Source organism: Pelecanus crispus, chromosome 7 (genome assembly GCF_030463565.1).
Source record: "Pelecanus crispus isolate bPelCri1 chromosome 7, bPelCri1.pri, whole genome shotgun sequence".
NCBI classification, from domain to species: Eukaryota; Metazoa; Chordata; class Aves; order Pelecaniformes; family Pelecanidae; genus Pelecanus; species Pelecanus crispus.
The window spans coordinates 2411941-2435252 of record NC_134649.1 but is presented as its reverse complement, the minus strand read 5'-3'; the positions used below and the strand labels follow the sequence as shown (position 1 = coordinate 2435252).

Here is a 23312-nt window from a genome sequence, read left to right as displayed (position 1 = left end):
AGCCTGGGCAGCACTGAAGATTTTGTGCAAGTGTTTTTCTTTGTGTGGATGCCATACTACTAATAATAATGTCTTGATTTTCAGGTTCTCCAAATTTATCACCAAACCCTATGTCTCCAGCACACAATAATCTGGGTAAGCATGTGATCTTGAGAACTGTGTGTAATTACAGTCAAGATAGTGACATTTTAATGATGTTATTTCTTGAGGTTGTGCACTTCTGATGAGGTTGTGAGTGCTGTTGCTGCTTCTTTCTGCTAATCCTCTTTACTGTGATCACAGTAGTTCATAGGAACTCTATATGAAATAAAGAAATCTGAACTTACATCAGAGAGGTAAATAAAAACCCAAGAAATGTTGGCAGACAAATACCAGAAAGAATGAGTGAAGGACTGCAGCAAAAATATGCTTGTTTGATTACATGAGTTTGCAAGGAATATGTCCGTCTGTTTTGCTGGTGGGTTTGTGTTCTTATATTTTTAAAGGTCACAGCTTGAGGTTGAATTTTGTCTCCTGGCAAGTTACTTTGTAAATTTGTACAGCTTACTGGTCTTTCTTACAATGTACCAGAGTGCCTTGCAATTTTTTTATGTTTATTAATTTTGTGTTACATCCGTTATAGGGCAAATGCTGCTGTCCACATATTGTGGACAGGGGGCGAGGTTCAGAGCAGCAGATTTGCCTGCGCTGCTTCATCAGCTCAGGCAACCATCTGCTTGATCGAAGGGCAGCAGATCCTCACGTAACCCAGCTCAGGAGCCAACCCACGTCCCCAGCAGAGCAAGCGTGCAGTTACACGGCACAGATAGGCATGGCCTGGAGGGTTTGGGTGGCAGTGGCTGGGGACTCCTAACAAAACTACGAGTGCTTGGGATGGTGGCAGACCACGGGGTAAGTCTACCTGAGGGGTGCAGGGATAAAGCAGCCCAGAGCCCTCGTGTCCCATGCCCTAAAGCACTGGAACAACTGGTGGCCCACGTGCCCAAGTTGTTATAGTAGGAAATTGAGCATGGTCTGAGCAGAGCAAATTGGGGGAGGCTCGTTGGTTGGTGTGTGGTTGGAGAGCCCAAATAAATGGAGAGAGGGCAGGAATGCTAGCATATGGAGAGGTGTAGGTGTCACGGACACCCTTACTTGAGCATCAGAGGTGTTTGTGGGGTCTCATGCTCAAACGAGGCTGGAGGAGCGTTGTAGTTGAGATAACACAAACCACAGCTGCACTGTGGGATTTTTCTGACCGACCAGCCGGTTGGTTTTCTTCAAGCAAACTCAAGTTACGCTGCGATCTTGAGTTATCTGTCCCCTGCCTAACTCCACCCTGGGCACAGTCCAGCCCTAAGTGCTGTACTAGACCACTGATGTTGCTGATTCACTCCATAACCTGTAGACGGTAAATAGGAGGAAAGCTGAAGAAGAAGGAATAGCAGTTGAACAGGGCCTTTACCTTTGAGATACTATTAGAGATTTTGTGGCTATCTCTGAACCTCTTATCTTCTCAAATGGCTCTGCCCTTTATTCTCATACCTACAGACATAAAAGGTCTGATCTTCCGCAGTTTGTGCTCTTACCCTATTTGAAATTGCTCTCAACGGTCTGTCATAAAAAGCACTCATAGCTCTGGCTAGCTGCAGGATCAGTTCTCTAAATGTTCATTAAGCCAGCAGACAGAGGCCACTTGAGATTACTCTTGAATAACCGTAGCCGTAAAGTTTACATATGCTTTTAATCCTGGCACAGGGTACTTTGACACTGCTCCAGAATTTGTTAGTCATTGGCTGACTTGTGGCTATCTTGGGGCTGTTGAAGGGGGGATTTCTCTTCTCTTCTTTTTTTTTTTTGCCTTTTTTTTTTTTTGCCCCAAAGCATGGAATATATTGCCACAGTGCAGCCAAATTTTTATTTGCTTTAACTGTTAAAGCCTAAGAAGAGGATACATGGCTGACTTATTTTTATTTTCTTTTTTCTTTTTTTTGTTTGAATCCATTATGCTCCAGTGTGCTGCCTAAGAGTTGATCAGAATTTCTAGCATTATTTTTCAACCTAAGAATAAAAAGCCAATTACATGTAACAAAACCAACCTGGCAAGTTGACTGTGGCATCTGCCTTACATAAGGAGGAAAGGAGTTTCTAGGCAAGACGCCTCAACACGTATCCTTTCTAACAAGGACACTGGTTATTAACACGTGCTGCTCAGCTGTCTATCTCAGATGTCTAATGTGCTGTCTGGTGACAAAAACTAAGTAGGAGCAGGTAAAGCTGGTTAACCACAAGGAATCTCTTTGTAGTCTAAGGAGCGGGCATCAGAAAAGCATTTTAACTTAGCAGCATTAAAAGATACCTTTAAGTTTTGCAAACCAAATACTTATCACTCTTTGGCCAGAGCTTCCACAAATTTAGAACTTCTTGTCTCTCTTAAAAATTTTATTGTAAATTTTTGCATGTGAGGAAGCTACAAAATAGTAAATGAAACGGCATGTAGCTGAGCAACTCTTAAAACTGCCAAATGGCAAAATTGTCATCATCTCTACCTTGTAGATGGCATGCCTAAAGTAAGGAGCTGCTTATAGCAGTGTAGGGGAAAACACCAGCAGCCCACCAGACCTTCAGCCTGATGCTCTCTGCAGCCCAGAAAGGGGTTGCACAGGCTGCGAGAGCAGAACTTTTTCTCAGCTTTGCAGGTTCTCTGCTGTTGGACAGAAGTTGGTTGGCAGGCTGGTGACCTGCGGTGCTCCTGCTTTTGCTGTGCTGTGTAATTCTGTGGATAAGCAGAACACTCCAGTGTCTAGGGCTGTACTTCGATCTGCAGAAGTTTAATCAGGCTTTCTCTGTGTGTTTGTTAAGAAAATTGAATAGACATTTTAAAAACACAGCAGTGTGCAATGAGGAAAATTATCAGCAAGCTCTCAGCAGCTGAGTGCGGTGGGTTTTTGCAGTTTTGCCATTAAGAAAGTAATGTCACAGCATTGATGTCCATTTATTTGACCAGAACTACCTGAAGCCTTTAAGACAGTTTGCTCTGTGTGAGCTGAATTTTGGACTTAAATCCCATGGCCATATTCCAGAGAATTACAGAGGCAATAAACTAGCATGAGGCAAACGAACTAGGACTATAGAAGCTAGGTTTGTTTGAGGTACAATGTATGTATTTCAGCATCAAGCTGTAAGACTGTAATATGGGGTCGAAGGAACTTAGGGAGTTTCATCTTTCCATTCACAGGCATAAAAGTGTTGCAAGGTAACATACTGGGATTTTTTTTTTTTTTTTCCTCCTTTCAGCTTGTGCATTTGATTTGGTAGCATTCTAGTTTTGGTCCAAACTTTCAGTTGTCAAATTTTCAGTTGTCAAACATAAGCTTTAAATGGAGGTTATGGATATCCAATGATCTCTTCTGTGTTACTGAAATATGAACCGGAGAAAATACAGAAAACAACCAAAATGAAAGGAGAGTTGCCAGCATTATGTGGACATTCGGAATGAAGTCAGGGAGTTCACGCTGGCCAGGGGCCAGGCCTGAGGTTGCGTGCGTATTGTTATTTTGGAGTGAGGCAGTCCCTCAGTGTACAGGAAATCCATTGTCAGTGTTTGCTCTGCAAAAGACTTGACGCAAAAGCTGTAAGTGAAATAAGCACATACCCTGTGGTCAAATCCATCAGTAACATAAGCCTCTGTTACTCTCTGTGTTGAAACGCTATTTCCCAAAGCAGTGAAAAGTCAGCCCGTCTCGAAGTACCGAGGGGAAGGGAGCGTGCACTCCTATTTATCTTTTCATTTCTGAGGAGGGAGTTAGAATTAATGTGGCTGCAACTAGTACAGTTGGATAACATATATCAGTAACTTCTGATACACCTTGTGTGTCGAACGCATTAACTGAAACTAGGGTAACAACGGCTCTTACGCTTGGAGCACACATTGTAGGGTGTGCAAAGCAGCCAGCAGACTTTTTTTCCTCCACAGCTGAACAGCGAGTACTTTCATCTTGTAGGGAAGATGCAATATGGGTAGCATCCCAATACTCAGTGGACACTTGTGAAAGCAAAGCTGTAGTGAGTCAAGGTTGAAATTGTACGGAGACGATTCAGGCAGGCTTTGCTTGGTTTTAATGCGTGAAGTTTGAGTTGATTGCGTACCCCCTCAGGATACTTTGGCTTTAGCAGAGCTACATTCTTTTACTTTTCCCCAAACAGTAAATCCATAAATTGAAAACAAATATACAGGACAGCTCTAACACAAGAGGTAACTCGCCCATCCCATGACAGCTTAAGCCGAAGCCCAAGATGACAAATCACAGGAAAAAGCAGCATCATTAAAAGCTTGGTTGCATTTTTTAGAGACAAGTTTTTTTCTTCACAATAGGATTTTTTGGTTTGTGTCTTTCCTCAAGTTGCAAATAAGCTGGAAATAAAATTTCCGTACATCCTTCAGTGGGGAATCCGCAGTTCCCTTGAGTCACAACCAAGCGGAGGTGGTTTCTGAAGGCAAGGACCACGAAACCATAGAGAGCAATAGAGGCTTTGGTGTTTTTGTAACTTGAATAGTACCAATCTGAGCACATGACTTAAGGATCAACAAAAGTTGATTGAATTTTCTGGAGCTGAGCAGCCTTTCAATTAGAAAGGCACTTGCTGTGGAATAAGAGCACAGTCATGTGGAACACAGTCTGTTTTCTTAAGTGGGTGGACACATCTTAAGAGACTCTGATTAGTGCTGGTATTTGCTGTACCTCTATACAAATTGCACTGGAGTCACGTGAAGCCTGGGGTCAGTTACGTTGTGTACAGATTACTGCCGCAGGCCACAACTGTTAATTGATGAAATGAGGCCGATATTGGAGAAATATGCCTGATGTGGCAGCTTCCCAGCCAAGTATGTCATACAAGAGAAAAAGGCAGAGACAGTAAACTTGTGTGACTCCTGGATGTGTTCAATATCGTCTGCATGTGAGGAGAGGGGCTTGCTTTAAGCTATAAAATTGTTTAAAGTGTGAAGAAACGGCAGGCGTGCTTACCAGATCTCTTAAATTGATGTAGCGAGCCCTGTTCTGTTGAGCTGCCTTCTGCTAGCTTTCGCTTTGAGCGTTATGTCCTCTTCTGTAAGAGGAAGATATGCTTTTTCTTTTGTGGGTGTAATGTGTGGAGGAGAGCAGGAACATCGGGCTTTGCTTGTGATAGAGCGTTTTTCTTTCGGATGATATAATTAAGGAAAGAGACTGTGAAAGAAGCTGGCAATGGGTATAAGCTCCAAAATTTGTGGACTTTGAAGATCTGCTAAGGATTACAGAGTTCCCCAGATGCACTTTTGTTCAATTCCTCATTTGCTGTCAGCAAAGCTTGTAACAAAGCAGAAACCAAAGGGTTTTTTCTGATTATTAGCTGCTTTGGGAACTCATACACCACACTAATGGAGAGGAAACCAGCATGCCTTTTGGCTGAAGCCAGGCTGCTTCAGCCTGTTTCTAAAAATTATGGAGTAACCGCAGGTACAAGATGAGAAATGAATTTCAAACCTCTGTAGAGACACTCTCTTCAGTGTGAGAGGAGGCTGGGATGGTAAAAACCGGTCTTTGATTTTCTTTGGAGCTGATCTTTTAAGCCCCAGATTCACCTAAGCCTTGCAGGAGCAACAGATGGGAAAGCCTATGGAAAAAGCTGGGGTTTGCTGCTTGATGTTAAGTCTTTGGCCAGATGGGAGGTTGCTCTGTTCCACTTTTAAGCGCCATTTGAATGGGGATGAAGTGATAAATTGAGGGGAGGACTGGAGGGAATTGTTCTCTTGCTTTTATTTCTTGCATTGAATGTGGAGAATAGAGCACTTATCAACTAGCTTAGTCTGCTTTCCACTTCCTCTGCTCAGCAGATTCTTGGCTTACAGCAGGACTGCGCACCATCTAGTGCAGTATTTCCAAGAGTATTTGACTTGAGCCTTCCTCTGCTGAAATCTCATTGGCTTCAGTGGGAACAGTGAAATCATGCGATGCCATTTGAATGCCCCACCTTTCATGCGGATGAAGTATTGTCTTCCTGAGACTGCCTCAGCCTCCGTCTGCTCATGAACTTCGGTCCTTCTGCTTTGGTCCACAGGCCAAGTCAAACCATAACCCCAATAAGAGAGATGTGTCATCATCTATTGGGGCTTTTCTTTTGAAAATTTGAGATCAAATGGACTGGAAGACAGGATCAAATTTTTAAATTACTTTGATGCCAGTATTACATACAATTTGGTGCGTATTGCAGACAACTCTAAGGTTTCATCAAGTGCCAGAAAGATCATAACAGAGTCAGTCGGAACGAAGGTTGGACTTTCTGGCTACTTGGTCTGAGTGCACAGCATTAGGGTTCTGGAGACCTGTGTTACTGAAAGCAGGTTTGTGGTCTGCTCTTTCTAAGGTTTTCTGTTTCTTCCTTTTCTCTCCTTTTCTTTTCTCTTTCTAGGGTACTGGCTACCTAAAAGTGATCCCACATTTCATAGTAAAGTTAAGTTTATTTTTTAAATTTTCTCCAGGTATGAAGATAGTTAAGTGACACCCCACTTGCTGAGTGACTAATATCTTTGACTGTTTGTGATTGTTCCATGGCCAAAAGCTTCAGGGGTGATGTAACTTTCTAGCTGCGGTCCATTAAAATCTGTCAAGTAATTAAAGTTTGATGGTTAAAGTCAGCCCAAGGAATGAAGCAGAACAATATTTCAAAACAGTCACTTTTTTTCATCCCCCCCCCCCCCCCCCCCCCCCCTTCCCCTCCTGAAGGCCTGTGATTCATTTTGCTTTTTATTTTGTGCAGATCTGCAGCCTGTTACCTACTGCGAGCCAGCTTTCTGGTGCTCGATATCCTACTATGAACTCAACCAGCGAGTGGGAGAGACTTTCCATGCCTCTCAGCCCTCTATGACCGTGGATGGTTTCACTGACCCATCTAATTCCGAACGCTTCTGCCTTGGTTTACTGTCTAACGTGAACAGAAATGCGGCAGTGGAACTCACAAGAAGACACATTGGTAATTTCTATTTCCTTGGTTTAGTCGGTGTCTTCCAAGGTGGAAGGTGGAGACTTGCATGTAAAGCTTTTTATTTACCTAATCAGCGTGCAGCTTGGTCAGTTTTAGAACACTGCAATGTTTGAGTATCCATGGTGTTTCAGCAGGCTAATCTTCCATAAAGGAACACAAATTGTATTTTTCATAAAAGTATAATAAAAAAAAAATTGCACTGAGGAACACTAAAATTGCTGCATGTAATAGAGACAGAATTTAAACTCTTACACACACTCTTCCAAACTATATTTGGATGGATGTTAGTGAAAATCTTGTGTATTCCTGTTCCCTCCTGCACTATTTTATTTTCTAACTGACTGCTCTTTTATAAATGGAAACTTAGTTCCTTGATTCGCATCTCAATTTCCACTTTTCCTGCTTATACTGCAAGGTAACACTCAATTTTGTTTTCAGTTAAACTTGCGCTAAACAGAATATCCCAGATCTATGCAATTTTAATAAAAGGCAAAATCGCTTATGCTTTGCTGTGTTTTCTGCTGACTTCTCTCAAAAATGAACGTGCTTTTTGTCCTGATTTTGCTCCCCTTTATACCCTTTCCTGAGCTGTAAACTTCATACAGGAGGATCTTTGCTTACTTGTTTCTAACATGACTTCTAGCACCAAAAAAACCCCAACCCCAGAAACCCCACCAAGATTCAGAATCAGTCTTTAAATTCAGCAGGCTCCTTATGCTCTATGGAAGAATGAAAGCAAGATATTCAAATAGGAATGTAAGACCACAGCAAGTGTTCATTTGAGTAACAAAGATGTATTCCTGAAATTTGTTTCTTTATTAACTGAGACCTTAATGATTTGTGTAAACTCCTATGGGTAATGTATGTTTGTCCTTGTATATAATGTAATCCCTAGCAAAAAGCAATAATTTGAAAATGTATAATTTAATTACAGATCACTAAGTAAATAAACAAACAGTTGTATCCAGCTGCGGTGACTTTCAGAAAAGGTTGAAAACCGTATGTTAACTGATAGAACATTCATATGGAAAATATCAGAGACATGTATGTATGGAGTAAGCAGGCTGTGAGGTGGTAAATTTATGCAGTCCAGGCCGTGATTGACATAGGGCTGGAGAGTGCAATTCTGCTTTTATAAATTGGTCCTCCTGCCTTCCTCAACTTAACTCGCTCACAGGGCAAATTTATTGCTCCCTAAAATGGTATTACCCAGTGGGCCAAAAGAGGTGGTTTTCATTTTCCATCACTGATGTTAGTTTAGCTGCTTTTTGAGAGCTGTTTCATGCAGAGGTTGTCTATCTACGTCTCTAGCAGCTCTTCTTGCAGATTTTGCAGATGATTGTTCTAAGCTAAACCAAACCTGTGCCATGTGTTTCCTAGGAAGAGGAGTAAGACTCTACTACATTGGCGGCGAGGTGTTTGCCGAGTGCCTTAGTGACAGTGCCATTTTTGTCCAGTCTCCCAACTGCAACCAACGCTACGGCTGGCACCCGGCAACAGTTTGCAAGATTCCACCAGGTAAGGAAGTGTGCCTTAATCTGTAACCCTACACAGGCTTCGCCTTTCGCAAACGGGGACTTGCTGTGGAAAGCAAGCTCTTTGTCAAGGTAGGCACGGATTTGTTGACCTCCGTTCTTGACAATAGTTAGAAACTTGAACCCTGTTACAAGCAACTTGACAACTTGAGCACGGCATTTTTTTTATAGCATATAGGATGAAGGTACTGATAAAGGAGGCTACTATGTGTGTTTCAACAATTGTTTGCACCGCATTCATACAAGTAGGAAGAAACACTTCAGTGTCGAAGCAGAACTAAGAGCAGAATCTACCACTTGTTCCCTACAGTGTTTTATCAGTCCGTTACTGTATTGTAATTATCTGATAGTTGTATTTATAATTTTGTTTGTACCTTTAAGTAAAAGAATATAACATAAGAATTTTTTTCTTAATTTAGATTTACCCATAATAGATTTAAATTGTTACTTTTTTCTGTTCTGTCATAAAGCTTCTCCCCTGCCTCCCCCCCTTGTGAATTAGTTTTATTCTAGGGAAATCGCATTTGCAGGCACCTTGTTGTTCTGGTTACAGCGAACGTTGTTCTAGTTACAGCAAACGTATGTCTAAAGTATGCTGAAAGATTACAAGAGAATTTATTGCATCTATCGAGGAAGAAAATACTTTTTTGTAAGATACATGCAAAAGAGCTAGGGTGAGAAGATGCCATTCGAAAGGGAATTCAGCTATTTAGCGAGGCTTACAAAAGCGAATTTTTTTACAGTTAAAAGTATGCGTATATTTAAAAAACAAACTTTTTTGTTTAGAAATACTTGAATAAAGATTGCCTGTCTTCTGAGAAGAGATCCATACACTGCAAGCTCTGGCTCATCTTAATGGTTTTCCTTTCTTAGATGCGTAGGAAGCAGCTGCCAGTGTTGCAAACATGACTTAATTCTCCAGCCACATCACAAGAGTCCACCCCGGCTGGAGTCAACATCTGAAGATATAAACAACCCACATTTCCTCTGTAGAGTCATCTAAGGCACTTTTTTTGGACTCCAGCTCTCCCCACTTTTGCCATAGTCTTTGGGTGCCTTCTCAGACTGATCTTCAAATCTTTGCTGGGGTTTGAAGCAGTTTCTTCATTCCCTTGTTGACAAGATCAAGTCGTACCCACTCCTCCCAGGCACAGTCGTGGAGAGACCTGCTCCCATCCAGTCCTGAACAGCTTGGCAGTCTGAGCCTGATCAAGTTTTCTGCTTTCCTTGCCGTAGCTCTTTCTCTGTGCTCAGCCTGGCCCCGCTGCTCTCACCCTTCTTGTTTTCCCCCCTTAGACTGCAATATGCCTGACACAGCTCCCCTCCAAACTCCCTGCAAGATACACCGCTCTTGGGCTGTGCTCTCTTCTGGTTGCAGAACTGGGTACCTGTTTCTGCAGCTGCTGAGCTGTTGCATGCGGTTACGCTTTGCTCTATGCAGTTCGACCCAAAACAGATGACAGTACGAGTCCAGCCCAAGAGAGTAGGCTCAGAAGTGATTTTAGCAAAACACAATTCATCACAGTCCAAATGGCTGTTTTTCAGACTTGGCTCACATGTAATCCCAAAGGAGCATTAGTTGCGTGCCAAGTTTCAGAGTTTAACTTCTTTCTGGTTATCTGGGAGAAAGCAAGCGTAGCAACGCTTTTTTCCAGAGTTGTGTATTATTTATTTATTTAAACAACGAAGGATGTTGTTCTGTTTCACCTTTTATCACTTAAAAACAGTCGAATAAGTTGTTCCCAGTCTTTTAGCTGGGCCTAAACATTGGAGGAAAACTCCAGTTTTAAAGGAAGATTCTTTGGGGCATGACAGTTACATTTAAGAGACGATTCTAGCAGAAGCAGCTCTGCTACCAGCCTTTTTCACCCTGATAACTGGTTTCTGGCTTGCCAGAGCGGTTTCACTTCAGAACTTCTCCACTACTTCTGCTGACAGACACCATGTAAACTCAACACCAGTGAGCTCCTAGTTTTAGTTTGCGCATTCCTTTCAGGCCCCATAGCAGTCATCGTTGTTAAGTGTTTATGGCCACAGTTAGGCTTTTAAATTACACTACGAGGGAAATTACTGTAAAGGAGGTTCCACGCGAGGATCCCAGGTCTGGTTTGTAGATCGCAGTCTGCTGTGTGGGCATTTGCATCCATCGTTCTCTGTCCTGTAACATGGTTTTCTTCCTTGTCAGCATTTGAGCTGTGGAAACGTGGCAACCTTGATACCTTTTCTGAAATGACGTCCCTAAAACAATGTGTATAGTATCCCATGGTCTGAGGCCATGGGAAAGCAGCGTTGAGTTTCTTTCCATCCTCAGAAAGAAAGGGAATTCTTAATCTAGTTAAGCTAATGCCTTGTTCTTGCCGTCTTCTTTTTTCACAGGATGTAACTTGAAGATTTTTAACAACCAGGAATTCGCCGCTCTCTTGGCTCAGTCTGTAAATCAGGGCTTCGAAGCTGTGTATCAGCTGACCAGAATGTGCACAATTCGAATGAGCTTTGTCAAGGGATGGGGAGCCGAATACAGGTCAGGCCTTTTGAACGCAACTTTGCGGTATGCTTGTGCTTGCCTTTGCCACCCCTGTATTTCACAGCCTACGATCGTGTTCTGCAAAGCTTCTTTACTCAGCTTTTAAGATGGGGGGAATTAGTGCAGCGCCTCTTTAGTAATGCAGGTAGGTTGTAGCTCTTGAAAACGCGTTAATCTCGTCTCCTGTTTTTCCCACCCTATTTGCGTAGGGCATACATTGTGTGATATACGTGGAAGACCATGCGCATTTGGTCACAGCGCTGTAAGAACCAAGAGCTTTACCTGGACCGCAGTAGATAAATCCAGATGGCCTGTGTGGGAACTATTACCATATTTCCCCCCCCCTCCCTTAAAATTAGATGTATATTTGACAGTCTGAGTGTCTTATGACCACACTGTTATCATGATAGGATCAGTGTGAGTGCTTCCTAATAGATATGGGTTGGGTTTGATGCTTCTTTTATCAGGGACTAATGGGATTAAAATAAAAGCACATCGCCTTGAAAATTGACATTTGGAAGAACTGTTAGAGTTGCTGCAAAATTATAGTTAAATCTCCTCATCCTTTCCTTAGTGTTTGCCATAGGGCAGTTGCTTAAATGTGACCAGTGGCAGTAGGAGAAACAGGGTTACTATTTTTCCTAGTGAATACTGAAGATAAAAAAGGAGATGCAGTAGGGTCTGGTGTTTGGAGTCGACGATATGGTTATTGTGACAACATGGGGACAGTGGAGACGGTGGAGACGGTGTGAGGGACGCAGTACGCCACAGCTTGTGTTGCTGTTGCTCCACTGCATTTCCAAGCAAATGTCCCTAAGTAGCAAAGGGAGTGAAATCAGTGGTTTAATAGTACAAGTAGGGGAGACGAAATTTGCCGGAAAATGAATGTTGTCGTGTGAGAGAGAAAGCTGGCAAGGATTTAAGCCAAATGTGATTTTGAAATACTTACTTGACTGTGTACCCTTTAAATCTGTGGCCTTATTTGAAAATCTGGGGGCAGTCTCTGCCGCCCGGAGCAGCGCGGCTGTCTGCCGATGCTCCCCTCGCACAGCTGCCTGCAGCAGACGGGGAGATGCCATAGTATCAGCTGGAGCCTGGGCCCTGCACGTTACTCTCCCACTTTCTTCATTTCTCCAGATGTTTGGAGTCCATTTTGTTTTGAAATTGTCCTGCACCCTGGCCAGAGCATTTCAGCCCTGGCTCGCAGCCACGGCTCGTAATGAAATCCAGATGAGCGTGACTTACGGAAAGTCAACTATCTCATTAGAGTGTTGTAGTCAGTGAAACCCTACGCTCACGCTGACCGCGCCGAAGCTGCTCTCTTGCTCCTTCATTTCCTTGCCACAAAATACTACATCTGATTGCCTTTGTCAGAGCACGTTTATTTGTTGAACTGATTCATATATGAAAAAGTTACTGTGGGAGCTGCGTCCAGAGCGCTGTTCCAGTGATTTCTGGTTCAGCTGCTTCGCCTTTTGAGCGGTCTAATTGGTGGGGTGTTTAGCGCTCTTGCGTGCCAGGGATTCGGTGCAGGGAGACGCCAATTGCATAAGCAGCCTGTGATACAGAGGTTCTCCTCTGTCCAGCGAGAGCCCGGTGGAGCAAGCTGAAGGCACGGAGAGCTTTGAGGGTTTGCTTTTCTGAAAGGCTGGAGCCAACGTGTTGGTCGTCTAGGTGGAAAGAGAGAATTAAGTTTGCCGTGAGAGATTTGCAGAGGGCAGAAGTGCAGCAGCCTCACTGGTAGTGGCTTTCTGTACAGTGCTGCCGGGACAGTCGTTGGACTGCTCAGCATTAGGCTGGTTTCAGGCAGCAAAGGGGAATGCTCTGCATTGAGTTAAGGGAGACTAGTTTTTCCCGGGACCCAAGAGGTTTGTATGCTGCACTGAAGCTGACAAGAGTGAGAGGTGCTCCGCTCTCCCTGTCCTGCAGTCCTGCCACCCAAACAGCTCGCGAGACGCCCCTTAATGCAGAATGCTCACCATTAAGTCGCTGTGTAGGACAAGCCCTGCCCAAACGCCCACTCTTGGGGCATCGCCTGGCCTGCCAGCTCGGCTCGGCCACGCCTGAGCTGGGAATGGGTGGGGTGCCTTCAGGGAGCCGCTGCCATTTTCAGCTCAAAGGATGAGAGATGGGGATTCATCAACGGCACCGGTTACAGCCCTTGGCCAAAGCCGTGCAGAGCCGTACCCCGGAGCCCCCCGCTCCTCTGCCCTGCCGTGAACGGGCAGGGATGGCCGCGGGAGCACGGGGCAGCCCCACGGAGCGGAAAGGAGACCCCTCGTCAGCAGCGGTTTCGTTCTGGGCCCTGCAGACTTTGGCTTCTCCCTCCCACAAACAGATTCCAAGGACAGCTTCTGTGGGAAATGAGGGTGTAAAACCAGGCTGTTTCCAGGCTATTTCTCTCTCTTCGTGATCCTCCTCCACAGCAGCTGTCCCTGCCTCTCTGTCTGGAACGAGACTTAGGCCATCCCTCGGCAGAGGAGGGAGAGCCCCTTGCCCTGTGCCCTGGCCTCCCTTCCCTTCCTTTCCTCCCCATCTCTTCCCGCTTTACCATCTGGAGACACTCCATGGGGTCTGGCCTCAGGGAGAATAACAGAGAGGCAGACAGGAGAGGGGGAAGGTGCTTTGCAGCAGGGGAAACTAAAAGCACGATGCGTGTTGACCCAGCAAGGCATCCCCAAAGCCGCCAGCTCTCGAGGGATTTTAAAACACGTGGTTTAATACCACGTTTCTGCTTTTCTGATAGGTTTTTGCAACTTTTTACACTCTGCAGCATTTCTGCTGCTTTTGAGGCAACCGATCAAATGCAAAAACGTTGGAGTGCCCCGTACATGGCGTGTGTAGCGTAGGGTTCAAACCACCAGTGCATCCTCCCAAGCTGCGCGAAAAAGATGCCCAGCAGGAGAGGGCTTGGCTGGGCGGTGAGCTCTCTCCATCACTTCCATGTTCCACTAAAACCTAAAGGTAGGGTAGAATCATAGAATCATAGAATTGTTTAGGTTGGAAAAGACCTTTAAGATCATCCAGTCCAACCGTTAACCTACATTACCAAGTCCACTCTAAACCAATCAAGGGTAGACTAGACTGAACCATGTCCCCAAGTGCCACATCTGCCCGTTTTTTGAATGCTTCAAAAGCGTTCGAAGGTCCAGCCTGTCCAGGTCCCTCTGCAGGGCCATCCCACCCTCCAGCAGATCGACACTCCCACCCAACCTGGTGTCATCTGCAAACTTACTGAGGATGCACTCAATCCCCTCATCTAGATCAGGTAAAAAGAGAATATCCTTGTCTGAGACGTAGAGAAATTTAACATATTTGGTAAACTACTTACGTTGCTGTCTAATTAGGAGAGGCAAGGTCTGCAAAATACAACTGGAGAATTTTGCCTAGATAAACACCTTCCTTTCTCTTCAGGGAATCAGATGCTGCCTGTTTTCGGGAATCTGAGTAGTAAATAGGTTATATGGGGAGTCGCTCCTTTGGGATCGTAAGAAACGTAAAGAGAAAAGGTAAGGTTTTTAAAAGAAGTTGGCAGCACAGGCCAACAGCGTGTTAGAGAGGAGAGAGACATTCCTTTGGCCCCACATGCAAGACTATTGTCTAAGCAGGAAAGAATGCTTCAGTAGCTGTAAAACCTTTTTGCATTTGTAAAGTTTTGCAAGTCACATTTACCTTTTTTTTTTTTTTTTTTTCCTTCTTCTCTCCCCCTCCAACCCCTTCTTTCTTGTAGGCGGCAGACTGTGACCAGTACTCCCTGCTGGATTGAACTGCATCTTAACGGTCCTCTGCAGTGGCTGGACAAGGTCCTTACACAAATGGGCTCCCCGAGTATTCGCTGTTCCAGCGTCTCCTAAGGAAACATCTCCTGGGGGTGGGTGGGGGGGGACAAAGACTCTGGAAAAATGGAATTGGCTTAACCCTTAGCAAAATGCAGAGTGCATAGTAAACAAATTCCCAGTTATTGACATGACAAGAAAAAAAAAAAATCTGCTAAAAAAAAAAAAGAAGAAAAAGGTGGGTTTTCTTTGTTTTGTTTTTTAAATGAAATGCCCATTTAAGCCACTTCCACTGAAACTGTTAGCACTTTGGTTACAATGCTATGGGCCATTGCAGTTAGAATTTGAAGCTGAAGTTTATCATGATAAAAAAAATGGACTTTGTTTCAGCGGAGAGAAGCCAGGGCTCTGCCTCCAGCTGTGTCGTGCCTGTCTGGCCGCTCGCTCCGTGCTGGTGTGAGCACGCAGGAGCCACTGACGGCTCGGAGGAAGCTTTCCAATCTGCCTCGCACAACTCCAGGCTTGGGTCGTGCAGCATCTCAGAAAAGCCAGATACGGCGGGACTTTGGGATGACTCTTGCTCACGCGTTCCTGTCTCCATCCATCTGATCCACGCCTGTCCTCCCTGGGATCGCAGCAGTAGGGGGAAAAGGAAGCATTTAAAGCACACGCAAGAACCAGTTCCCCCAGTAATGTTCCCAAATGGAACAAATTCCCCACGCTGGACTGCTAACAAGGAGGCAGAGTCTCGCTTCATGCCTGAGGGATGCAGCTGATGATGGTCTCGGAGTGAACTGACATGAAGCAAAAGGCCAAACTTCGGGCTCCTTTCGATATCGCTGCAGCGGCTTTTGACTTGAGCTGCTCCCAGACAGACATTTGTCACGCGGGGAGCTCTGGCTGGAGAAGTTAAGCCTTCGTTATTGTGCAGGCTATTTGCATTAACTACAGAAAGTTTGTATTGTATTTTCCCAGTATGTTGAACGGTATCTGCCACTTCTTAGGGGCTTAGTGCATTCAGCGTCCAGGTCTGCTCTAGCGAGGGAAGCGAACAGGCCCTCGCTGCCGTTCCCAGAATATGCAGTTTAACAGGTTATCCCATGCTGTCACACGTGACTGCGCATGAACCAGGACATCTCAGACACAACCCCCCTCTGTTTAAAACTTATTTCAGCTGATTAAAATGCTCTGAGATGTGTTTTTGCCTGGAGAAATTGGGAGAGTGTGTATTTACTTGTATTATAAAATGTTCATTTTAAACGTACATGCTCCAGACTGTTTAATATTTTTTTTTTTCCCTGCAGCAACTGTCATGGCAAACAACTTCCACAACTGGAAAAAAACCTTAGCACTTGTTTATGGTTGAAATTTGCCAAATAAGTCTCATAACTTTGTCAGTGCTATCCAGTTATCTGTTTCTTTATATCTGCATTGAATATCACGTGCATTTGTGCCAAAATATTAGAAGGGGGAGGGGAGAAAGTGATAATCAGTTTCCTATGGAAATCTTTTCTTTTTCTTGGGGTTTTTGGTTTTTCCTATATGAGAGACAAACATGCAGGCTAGATCTGGCTCTGGGAAGGATGGACTCGGATGGACTTCACAATGGTTTGCGTTAAGGCTTTAGTCCTGCACACTTTTGTGCTCCCAGATGCGAACGCGAGCGGCCCCGCGGAGCTCAGTGGAATTCTTCCTGCGTGCCGGGTCGAGGTTTGCAGCCTCAGAGCGCCCTGGGCCCGTAACGGGGTAGTGACCCGTCACAGCATTTCAAACACTTACCAGGAATTTCCGTGTACCTGCCTTATCCGCAGAGGGAGGCTTTTCCGGACATGCTTGTTCCTTTGGGACCGCTCTGTTTATCAACCCCACCACCTGGCTGGCAGAAAATGAACGCTTTCGGACCCGAGGCGTCGGCAAGACAGGGTACGAGGCGCCCCTTGTTCCGTGGACACGGGAACAGATGATCCGAGAGGCTCGCTGCTGGTGTTTGTTTTACCGGGCGAACAAAAGGATGCTTTAGAGGAGAGTTTTCTTCCCGAAACAAGAAATGACATTTTGTGTATGAAATGTAAATTGTGAGGAAGACTTTCAGTGGTTGGTTGTGCTCCTGAATGATACAGGCACTTCTGAATTACCCTCTTGCAGAATTCTGACTGGAGCTTTCGCTGTGCAACATGGCTCGTATCATAGCGCTGGAGGTTTTCTAGGATTTGTAATTTTAAATTTTTTTTTTTTTTTTTTAAGTTTTTGCAATGTGATTTTAGTTAAATCTCTGATTGCATGGACTTGTGCAATAAGAGCAGCTGTATAAAAGTGTTTTCTAGCCACTTAAAAAGTAGGTCTGTCTGTCATTGTGGACCGATTTGGCATATACTTTCCGATACAGGTTTCTAACATAGTTGCAAACAAAAAATTTATCCTGACTTTTGTGGAAGTATTTGACTTGCTGTTTTAGTGAGAGAGGGGAAAAAAAAAACCTGCTGTGTAAAATGGCCCCAGGTTTCCTCCCCAACTGTCTTTAAGCCATATTTGCTTCTTTTAGGGAACAAACTGTTTTCGTTGTCCGCATAATCGTGGAGGAGGTTGGACTCTGTGGTGCCTTGTGCATTAGCAACAAAAATGACATCTTAAATTCCAGTGTCGGAGAGGTCATTACGCGTGACGGCGTGTGTGGGAAGCCGGCCCGAGCCAGGGGCTACAAGCTGGAATCAACCCGAACTTTAATACAAAGTTTGCACACAGAATCGCTGCCTCAGCCAAAGAAAGAATTGGACCTGGATTTCTGCCATCAACCAGATTTCTATCTTCTACTTGATAAAGGATAATGAATTGCTAACCCTTATTAATAGATGCCTGTTGAAAAACACCATTCAGATGATGCATAAAAACTTTGGTTAATCTCACCTCATCATCCCTTAAGTAAAATGACTTCAAATGGAAAATGTAAGCTGGTCTAGCAGCACGGTTAGATAAAATTGAGAAGATTATTTCCACTAAAGTATTAATTTCCTCTCCTCCCCTTTGTTTGCCTTCTCACTAATTCATAAAAGCTTCATGGTTTCTAAAGTTACCTTATAAAGTCAAATGGAAAGTCCTGTACCACGCAACAAAGGGAAAGATAAAGGCTGGGGAAGGGGTGTGATCCAAGGGACGTTACAGCCGAGTTTCCTTTTATGTTGCGCAGTTGACGTGGATTGTGCAGATGAAAGCTAATTCCCCCGTCAGATCCGAAACATGCTCACTCGTGCCATTGGTGTGGACACTAAGGAAAGGGAAGAGGTAGCACTCGGCTGTAGGTGATTGCAGGCAGCGGTGCCCCAGAGGTGCACGTGGCTTCTTCTCGGTTTTACTTTTTTCCTAAAACTTTATTAAAGTAGCTTTGATATGTAGCACAAATGTATGCAATCAGCCACGCCCTAGCTTAGATTACATACCTGTACTGGAATATCTTCTCATGTAGTGGCAGTCTTGGCTAGTTTTCCCAGGATTTCATACATTTTTGTTACTAGTAGAGAGTCACTAGCAGGAACTTTGACTCTTTTTAATTGGTGTAGCCATACACAAGGGCCTGGCTGCTGGCAGATGATATTGATGGCCTTGTGGTTTTAAATGACTGTGGTGATTTTTTTTTTTTTTTAATTATTATTAATGTATTGAACTGAATTGCAGTTTCTACTTTGTGTTAAGCTTGTCTTAGAAGTAATCCAGTGCTGTCCGTTTGATCTCATTGCCAGGAATTGGCATGCGTACGTACAAAGATGGAGAAATCTAATCCTAACAGATTCCCCCGAAGCTCTGGCTACCCGTTTATGCCACCAAAAGGCTGGGGGGTAATCTCTGAGAAAGAGTTTAAATAAATTAGTTTCCTCTCCCGTTAAGGATGAGCATAGTTTGAACCATGCAGAGGATTCCTTTGCAGGGCGAAGAATATTCAGGGCTCCATCTCAAGCAGCCAGTATTGACATCGGCGCCTTGTGCTACTTACTAACTGGAACGGCACAAGGAGCGCGAAGAACACAGCTCAGTGAAGGACTTCAGCCATATCACAAAACATCTGCGAGCTTTCCTAGTTCTCTAAGGTACTGGGTCGGTAGGAGGAATGGAATTTCACAAATAAGCTGGTAAGCTAGAAGGAGAAATAATTAGTCGCTATATAGTAGTTGATTGAACGGTATGGTTAAGAAATTCAGTATATGTTTTTTATTATGTACATGCTTTTGTATTTATGTTGTCTTTCTTGAATATTCAGATGAATCAAATATTTAATTTTTAACAGAAAGGGCAATTCAGCACTCAGAGTATTAAATCTTTCATACGTTCCTTGCTGGTGATGGCTAGACATCAGGCGGTTACTGATGTGAGAACAAGAGACTCGCCTCAGAACTCAGCAACAAACCCTGGCGAATAAGGCAGAACAAGGACGTCTCCAGCAGGAGCCTTTGCCCGAGTTGCTCTTCTGTCTTTTAGCAACGAGTCAGGTTCCCAGATGGAACAGATTTATGAGGCTTTAAACAGAAAATCACGTATTATTCCGTAAATGTTTTTTGGTTCATCTTCTGTTTCCTCCAGTACGTGGATACTAGAGGAGCCTGCGCCAGTCCCCGCCGCTGAGATGTGTCTCGTTTGCTCTCCCAATGGAGGCAGCCTACTTTCTTCACGCTAGATTGAACTCTTCCCCCTCGGATAGATATGTACGAGCATGTTCGCATTAGTGTTTAGATGTTCTTAACCTGAGACTGTATGTTAGTGACCCGTGATGTCACCTCCCTGCTTTAGCTTGTTAAGCATTATTCACCTATTTTGTTACTAAAGGCCTGTACTATGTATGCCCTCTTATTTCATACGTGAAACTGTAAGTTCTATTTTTGACATTTTAATAAACTTTGGATTTGAAAACTGAGGCTCCTGAGAAAATGAGGATATTGTAAAAAAATGTATTTAAGGACACAAACTGAAAGCATTTGGAGCTTTGAAACCGCAGATAATTCAGAGACAGCAGCATCTTTAGGTATGTATAATGAAGGTTGTCCCTAGTAATTCACACAAGATCTCAGTTACAGGTAAGATCTTCATTCTTTTTACGGTTTGGACAGTTTTGTTCAAGAATTGAAATCCAGATATAAAAGCTAATTTAAAAATATTGCAGCTAGTTCTTTTAACTAACGGGATTCAAAAGTGAGTAGAAGCGGAGCGCTGTGGCTCAAAGGATTTATTGTGGAACTGCTGGAAAAGTCAGATGTAGCTAAACATTCGCTCTTTGCCCGGGATACCTAAACCGTCGCTGTTATTTTCACCTTACGGCTGTGAATTGGCATTCGTGACAATTGGGAAACTCCGTTATCAGAAGCGTAGGAGCTGCAGTGGAGTATTTACTGCTTTGGCCTCAGCGTCTTGTGATGAGGCAGACCCTAAAATACCTCCGGTGTCTCTGTGTTGAGGAATTGTGTTGTCTTTAAGTCCCGTGCTGAAGTCCTGGGTTTGGCCGCTCAGTCATTCGCTCCAGCGGAACAGAGGCGGGCGGTGGATGGGCATTCGTGCAGCCTCCAGTCCGCAGCGCGTTGGCGATGAGGTGTTAATGCTCTTGGAACGGCACGTGTTCTGGTCCAGCTCAGTAGCGTTCATCCAGTCAGTGGGTCACCTTGCTGCAAAACGTGACTTCTCTCAGACCCAGTTTAGAAGTGCCCCGCTGTTTCATCACAGCAGAGAAATGATCGTTGGAAGAGACTACTGGAGGTCTCTCGTCCAACCTCATGCTTGATCCAAGACTCTTGCCAACACTAGATCAGGTCAGCTGGGCTTCTGTCCAGGTAAATCTTGAAGAAAAATCTTAAGGAACAGAGATTCTACCCACCTCCTCCCCAGATAAGCTCTTCCATGGCTGCATTATGTTCCTAGTGGAAAAGTTTTCCCGTTTTAATCTCCCAGGCTGTATTTTTTGGCTATTACTCCTTGTTATAACAGGTTTCTCAAGTCTGTGGTCTCTCTTTGCAGCGATGACACTGCTCCCCACTGCCACTCAAGGATGCAGTCCCTACAGTCAGAAATTAAACAGTAGCCAAGCTTGAACGGTGGCAGCTGCAGGGCAGCGGAGTCCTTCATGGTGTTGTCCTTGCTGGGACTGTGCCTAGAGGAGACTCCGGCTGTGAACTGTCCAGCGCAGCAGCTGTGCCGGTCCAAGGCAGGTAGTCGGGTGAGGTGCCGTATGGGGAGAAAAGAAAAAATCCGTATACGCTGGCATTGAGCTGACCTCAGAGAGGGCATTCTCCAAATAGCATTACGGAGCCAAGGCACACTATGATCTAATTCTGTGAACTCCTAACGTTCCTCCTAGGGTTTCACTGAAATTCAGAATTTTTTCTTTTTTTTTGTTGTTTTTCCTGACAGAGGATTTACGAGAATGCTTTTTCCACTCAGTTTTCCAACAATGCGGTAATAAAAGGGTCTCGTCCAGGTTTTGTACTGGGGTTGCCAAAACTCAAGCGTCATGTAGTAAATCAGCTCCGAGCTGTGAGTTCTGCTTGCTCTTGCCTGGATAGATCATGGATTTCAGTATCACCGTCTTCTCATCTGCACTGAAAATGGGAAGCTGAAGCAAAATATGGGTTTGATAATAAATGAAAAAAATCTCAAAGCCTAGCCAAAAAAAAAAAAAAAAAAAGAGTGGATCAACATTCTGTGGGGGTTTCAGGCAAAAGTTGCGCAACAAGCGGTTGGTCTGCATGGGCAGCAAAGTCCTGCGAGCATCGCCCCAGACCTTCAGCAGGACCGCAGCCCGGCTTGCACAGCAACGCCCACGTGCCAGAGCAGAGTCGGGAAAGCCCAAGCAGCAACGCTTGAAACCAGGGCAGGCGGGCAGCCCCGTACCGAGTGCTCGTCCCCGTCTCTGCGCGCTCTCCCAGCTCGGGCGAGGGGCTTCTGCCCGAGTCCTGCCGAGCTCCCCTGCGCCAGCAGCTGCGTTGGGCTGCCGGGGAGGGAGGGAAGAAGGTGAAAGCAGTGACAGCAGCCCCAGCGAGGCTGGGAACCAGAGCCTAACACCGCAGCACCCGCATTATAAAGGATAGAAACTTTTTTTTTTTTTAATTGTGGGTGTGCAGGACAAAGCTTCCATGAGTCCAAAACATTATCAGAATAATCTGGTTTTGTTTGAGATACATGTTACTGTATGCAAGTAACATTTTCTCCTTTTAATAATTAATTGAGCGTAACATTTCTGGAGCCTTTAGTTGGAGTGGGAAGTTCACTAGCAAACAGTGGCATACTTGGAGTTCGTCAGTTTAATTTTACACTCAATTTCATGTATTTCTAATGATCTAACAACTGGTTTAATCAGCAGAAAAAATGCAAACTGAACTGGCTACAGAGAAAGACAGGACTTGGCCTCAGAAGCCTTACGGACTGTTTCATATAGGTAACAAAATCAATACCAGACAGCGTTAACGAAAGCGCCTTTTCTCAAGTCAGAAGAGCAGCGGTATTGCAGTGAAAAGCCACCTAAGCCCAGGAAAACTATAGCGTGTTTTGGCTGTGTTTAAGGATGGATTAGCAAAACTACCAAAACCCGAATGCAGAAGATGCCTGAGCCATGTTTGTAATAGATACAGAGGCGTAGCCGACTACCGAATGTGTTTCTCGAAGGCCCCCAAACTCTCAACTCACTTCTGCAAACGCTCACGGTGCCACTGCCCCCGCGGATGCTGGTGGGGAGGCACGGAGGATTCAGCTTCTCCTCTCTGCGCGTGGAGAACGGCCTTTCCAACAGAGCAGCTCAGCCGCTGATTTTGGAGGAGGGAGGTGACTTTCCGAGCGCGGAGATAAAAACCTGAAACGCGCTAAACCAGATCTAAGGCCGCTGGGTTAAACCAACAGCAGCGGGCTGCGAACGACGGCGCGGGGAGAGACGGGCGTTCTGCAAACCTTCCCCGGAGCGCAGGCTGCCCCTCGCCGCGTCACTCCTCTGAGGCTCTTCGACGGCGCTTGGGCTCGTCAGGTCAGCGGCTGCCTCGAGCGTGGAGCGGTAGGAAGACGATCTGTCGGTACTGTTCGATTTCTTCAGTGCCTTTCACACGCCCCGTCTCTGTTCTTCATTACGTCCCCCGCTCGGTTGCTCTCGCCACCGGCCGCTCACGTGGCCGCTGTGGACCCCCAGGGAAAACTAACGACCGGCAGTCAGACGGGAACCATGTAGGCTGACGGAGCCTGGAAAGTTTAACTCGCTATAGCGTGTCTTCATGAGATTCAGTGACCGTTGTGCCACAGCTAACACTGGAATTGCACTTTCTTCAGTTCTGTTTAGCTTAAAGGTCTTCTGCAGCCTTTGGAGTGTTTGCTGGAACCCTTTTTGATGCTCTTCGCTAACACAGATGCAGTCGCTTTCCTTTGAGCTTTCTTGTAAAGACCACAGCCAGAAACCGATGCTTCCCGTTTTCACTGAAGCATCGTCATGTTTTCCTTCAGAATTGCGACTCAAAATTCGTT

General features: G+C 44.9%; 1 protein-coding gene across 4 annotated transcripts in view; it reads left to right on the top strand.

Annotated features, from left to right (window-relative positions):
• Positions 1-14915, top strand: part of SMAD3 (SMAD family member 3) — a 75507-nt gene extending 60592 nt beyond the window's left edge. For 3 of the 4 annotated variants that reach the window (XM_075713570.1, XM_075713569.1, XM_075713568.1), the window contains 5 exons: positions 85-135; positions 6778-6990; positions 8383-8520; positions 10914-11058; positions 14792-14915. In XM_075713570.1, the coding sequence (XP_075569685.1) occupies positions 85-135; positions 6778-6990; positions 8383-8520; positions 10914-11058; positions 14792-14915 (671 nt within the window). The remainder of the gene's footprint in view (positions 1-84; positions 136-6777; positions 6991-8382; positions 8521-10913; positions 11059-14791) is intronic. The other variant, XM_075713571.1, reaches the window with a different exon arrangement.
• The last annotated feature ends 8397 nt before the right edge of the window (positions 14916-23312 follow it).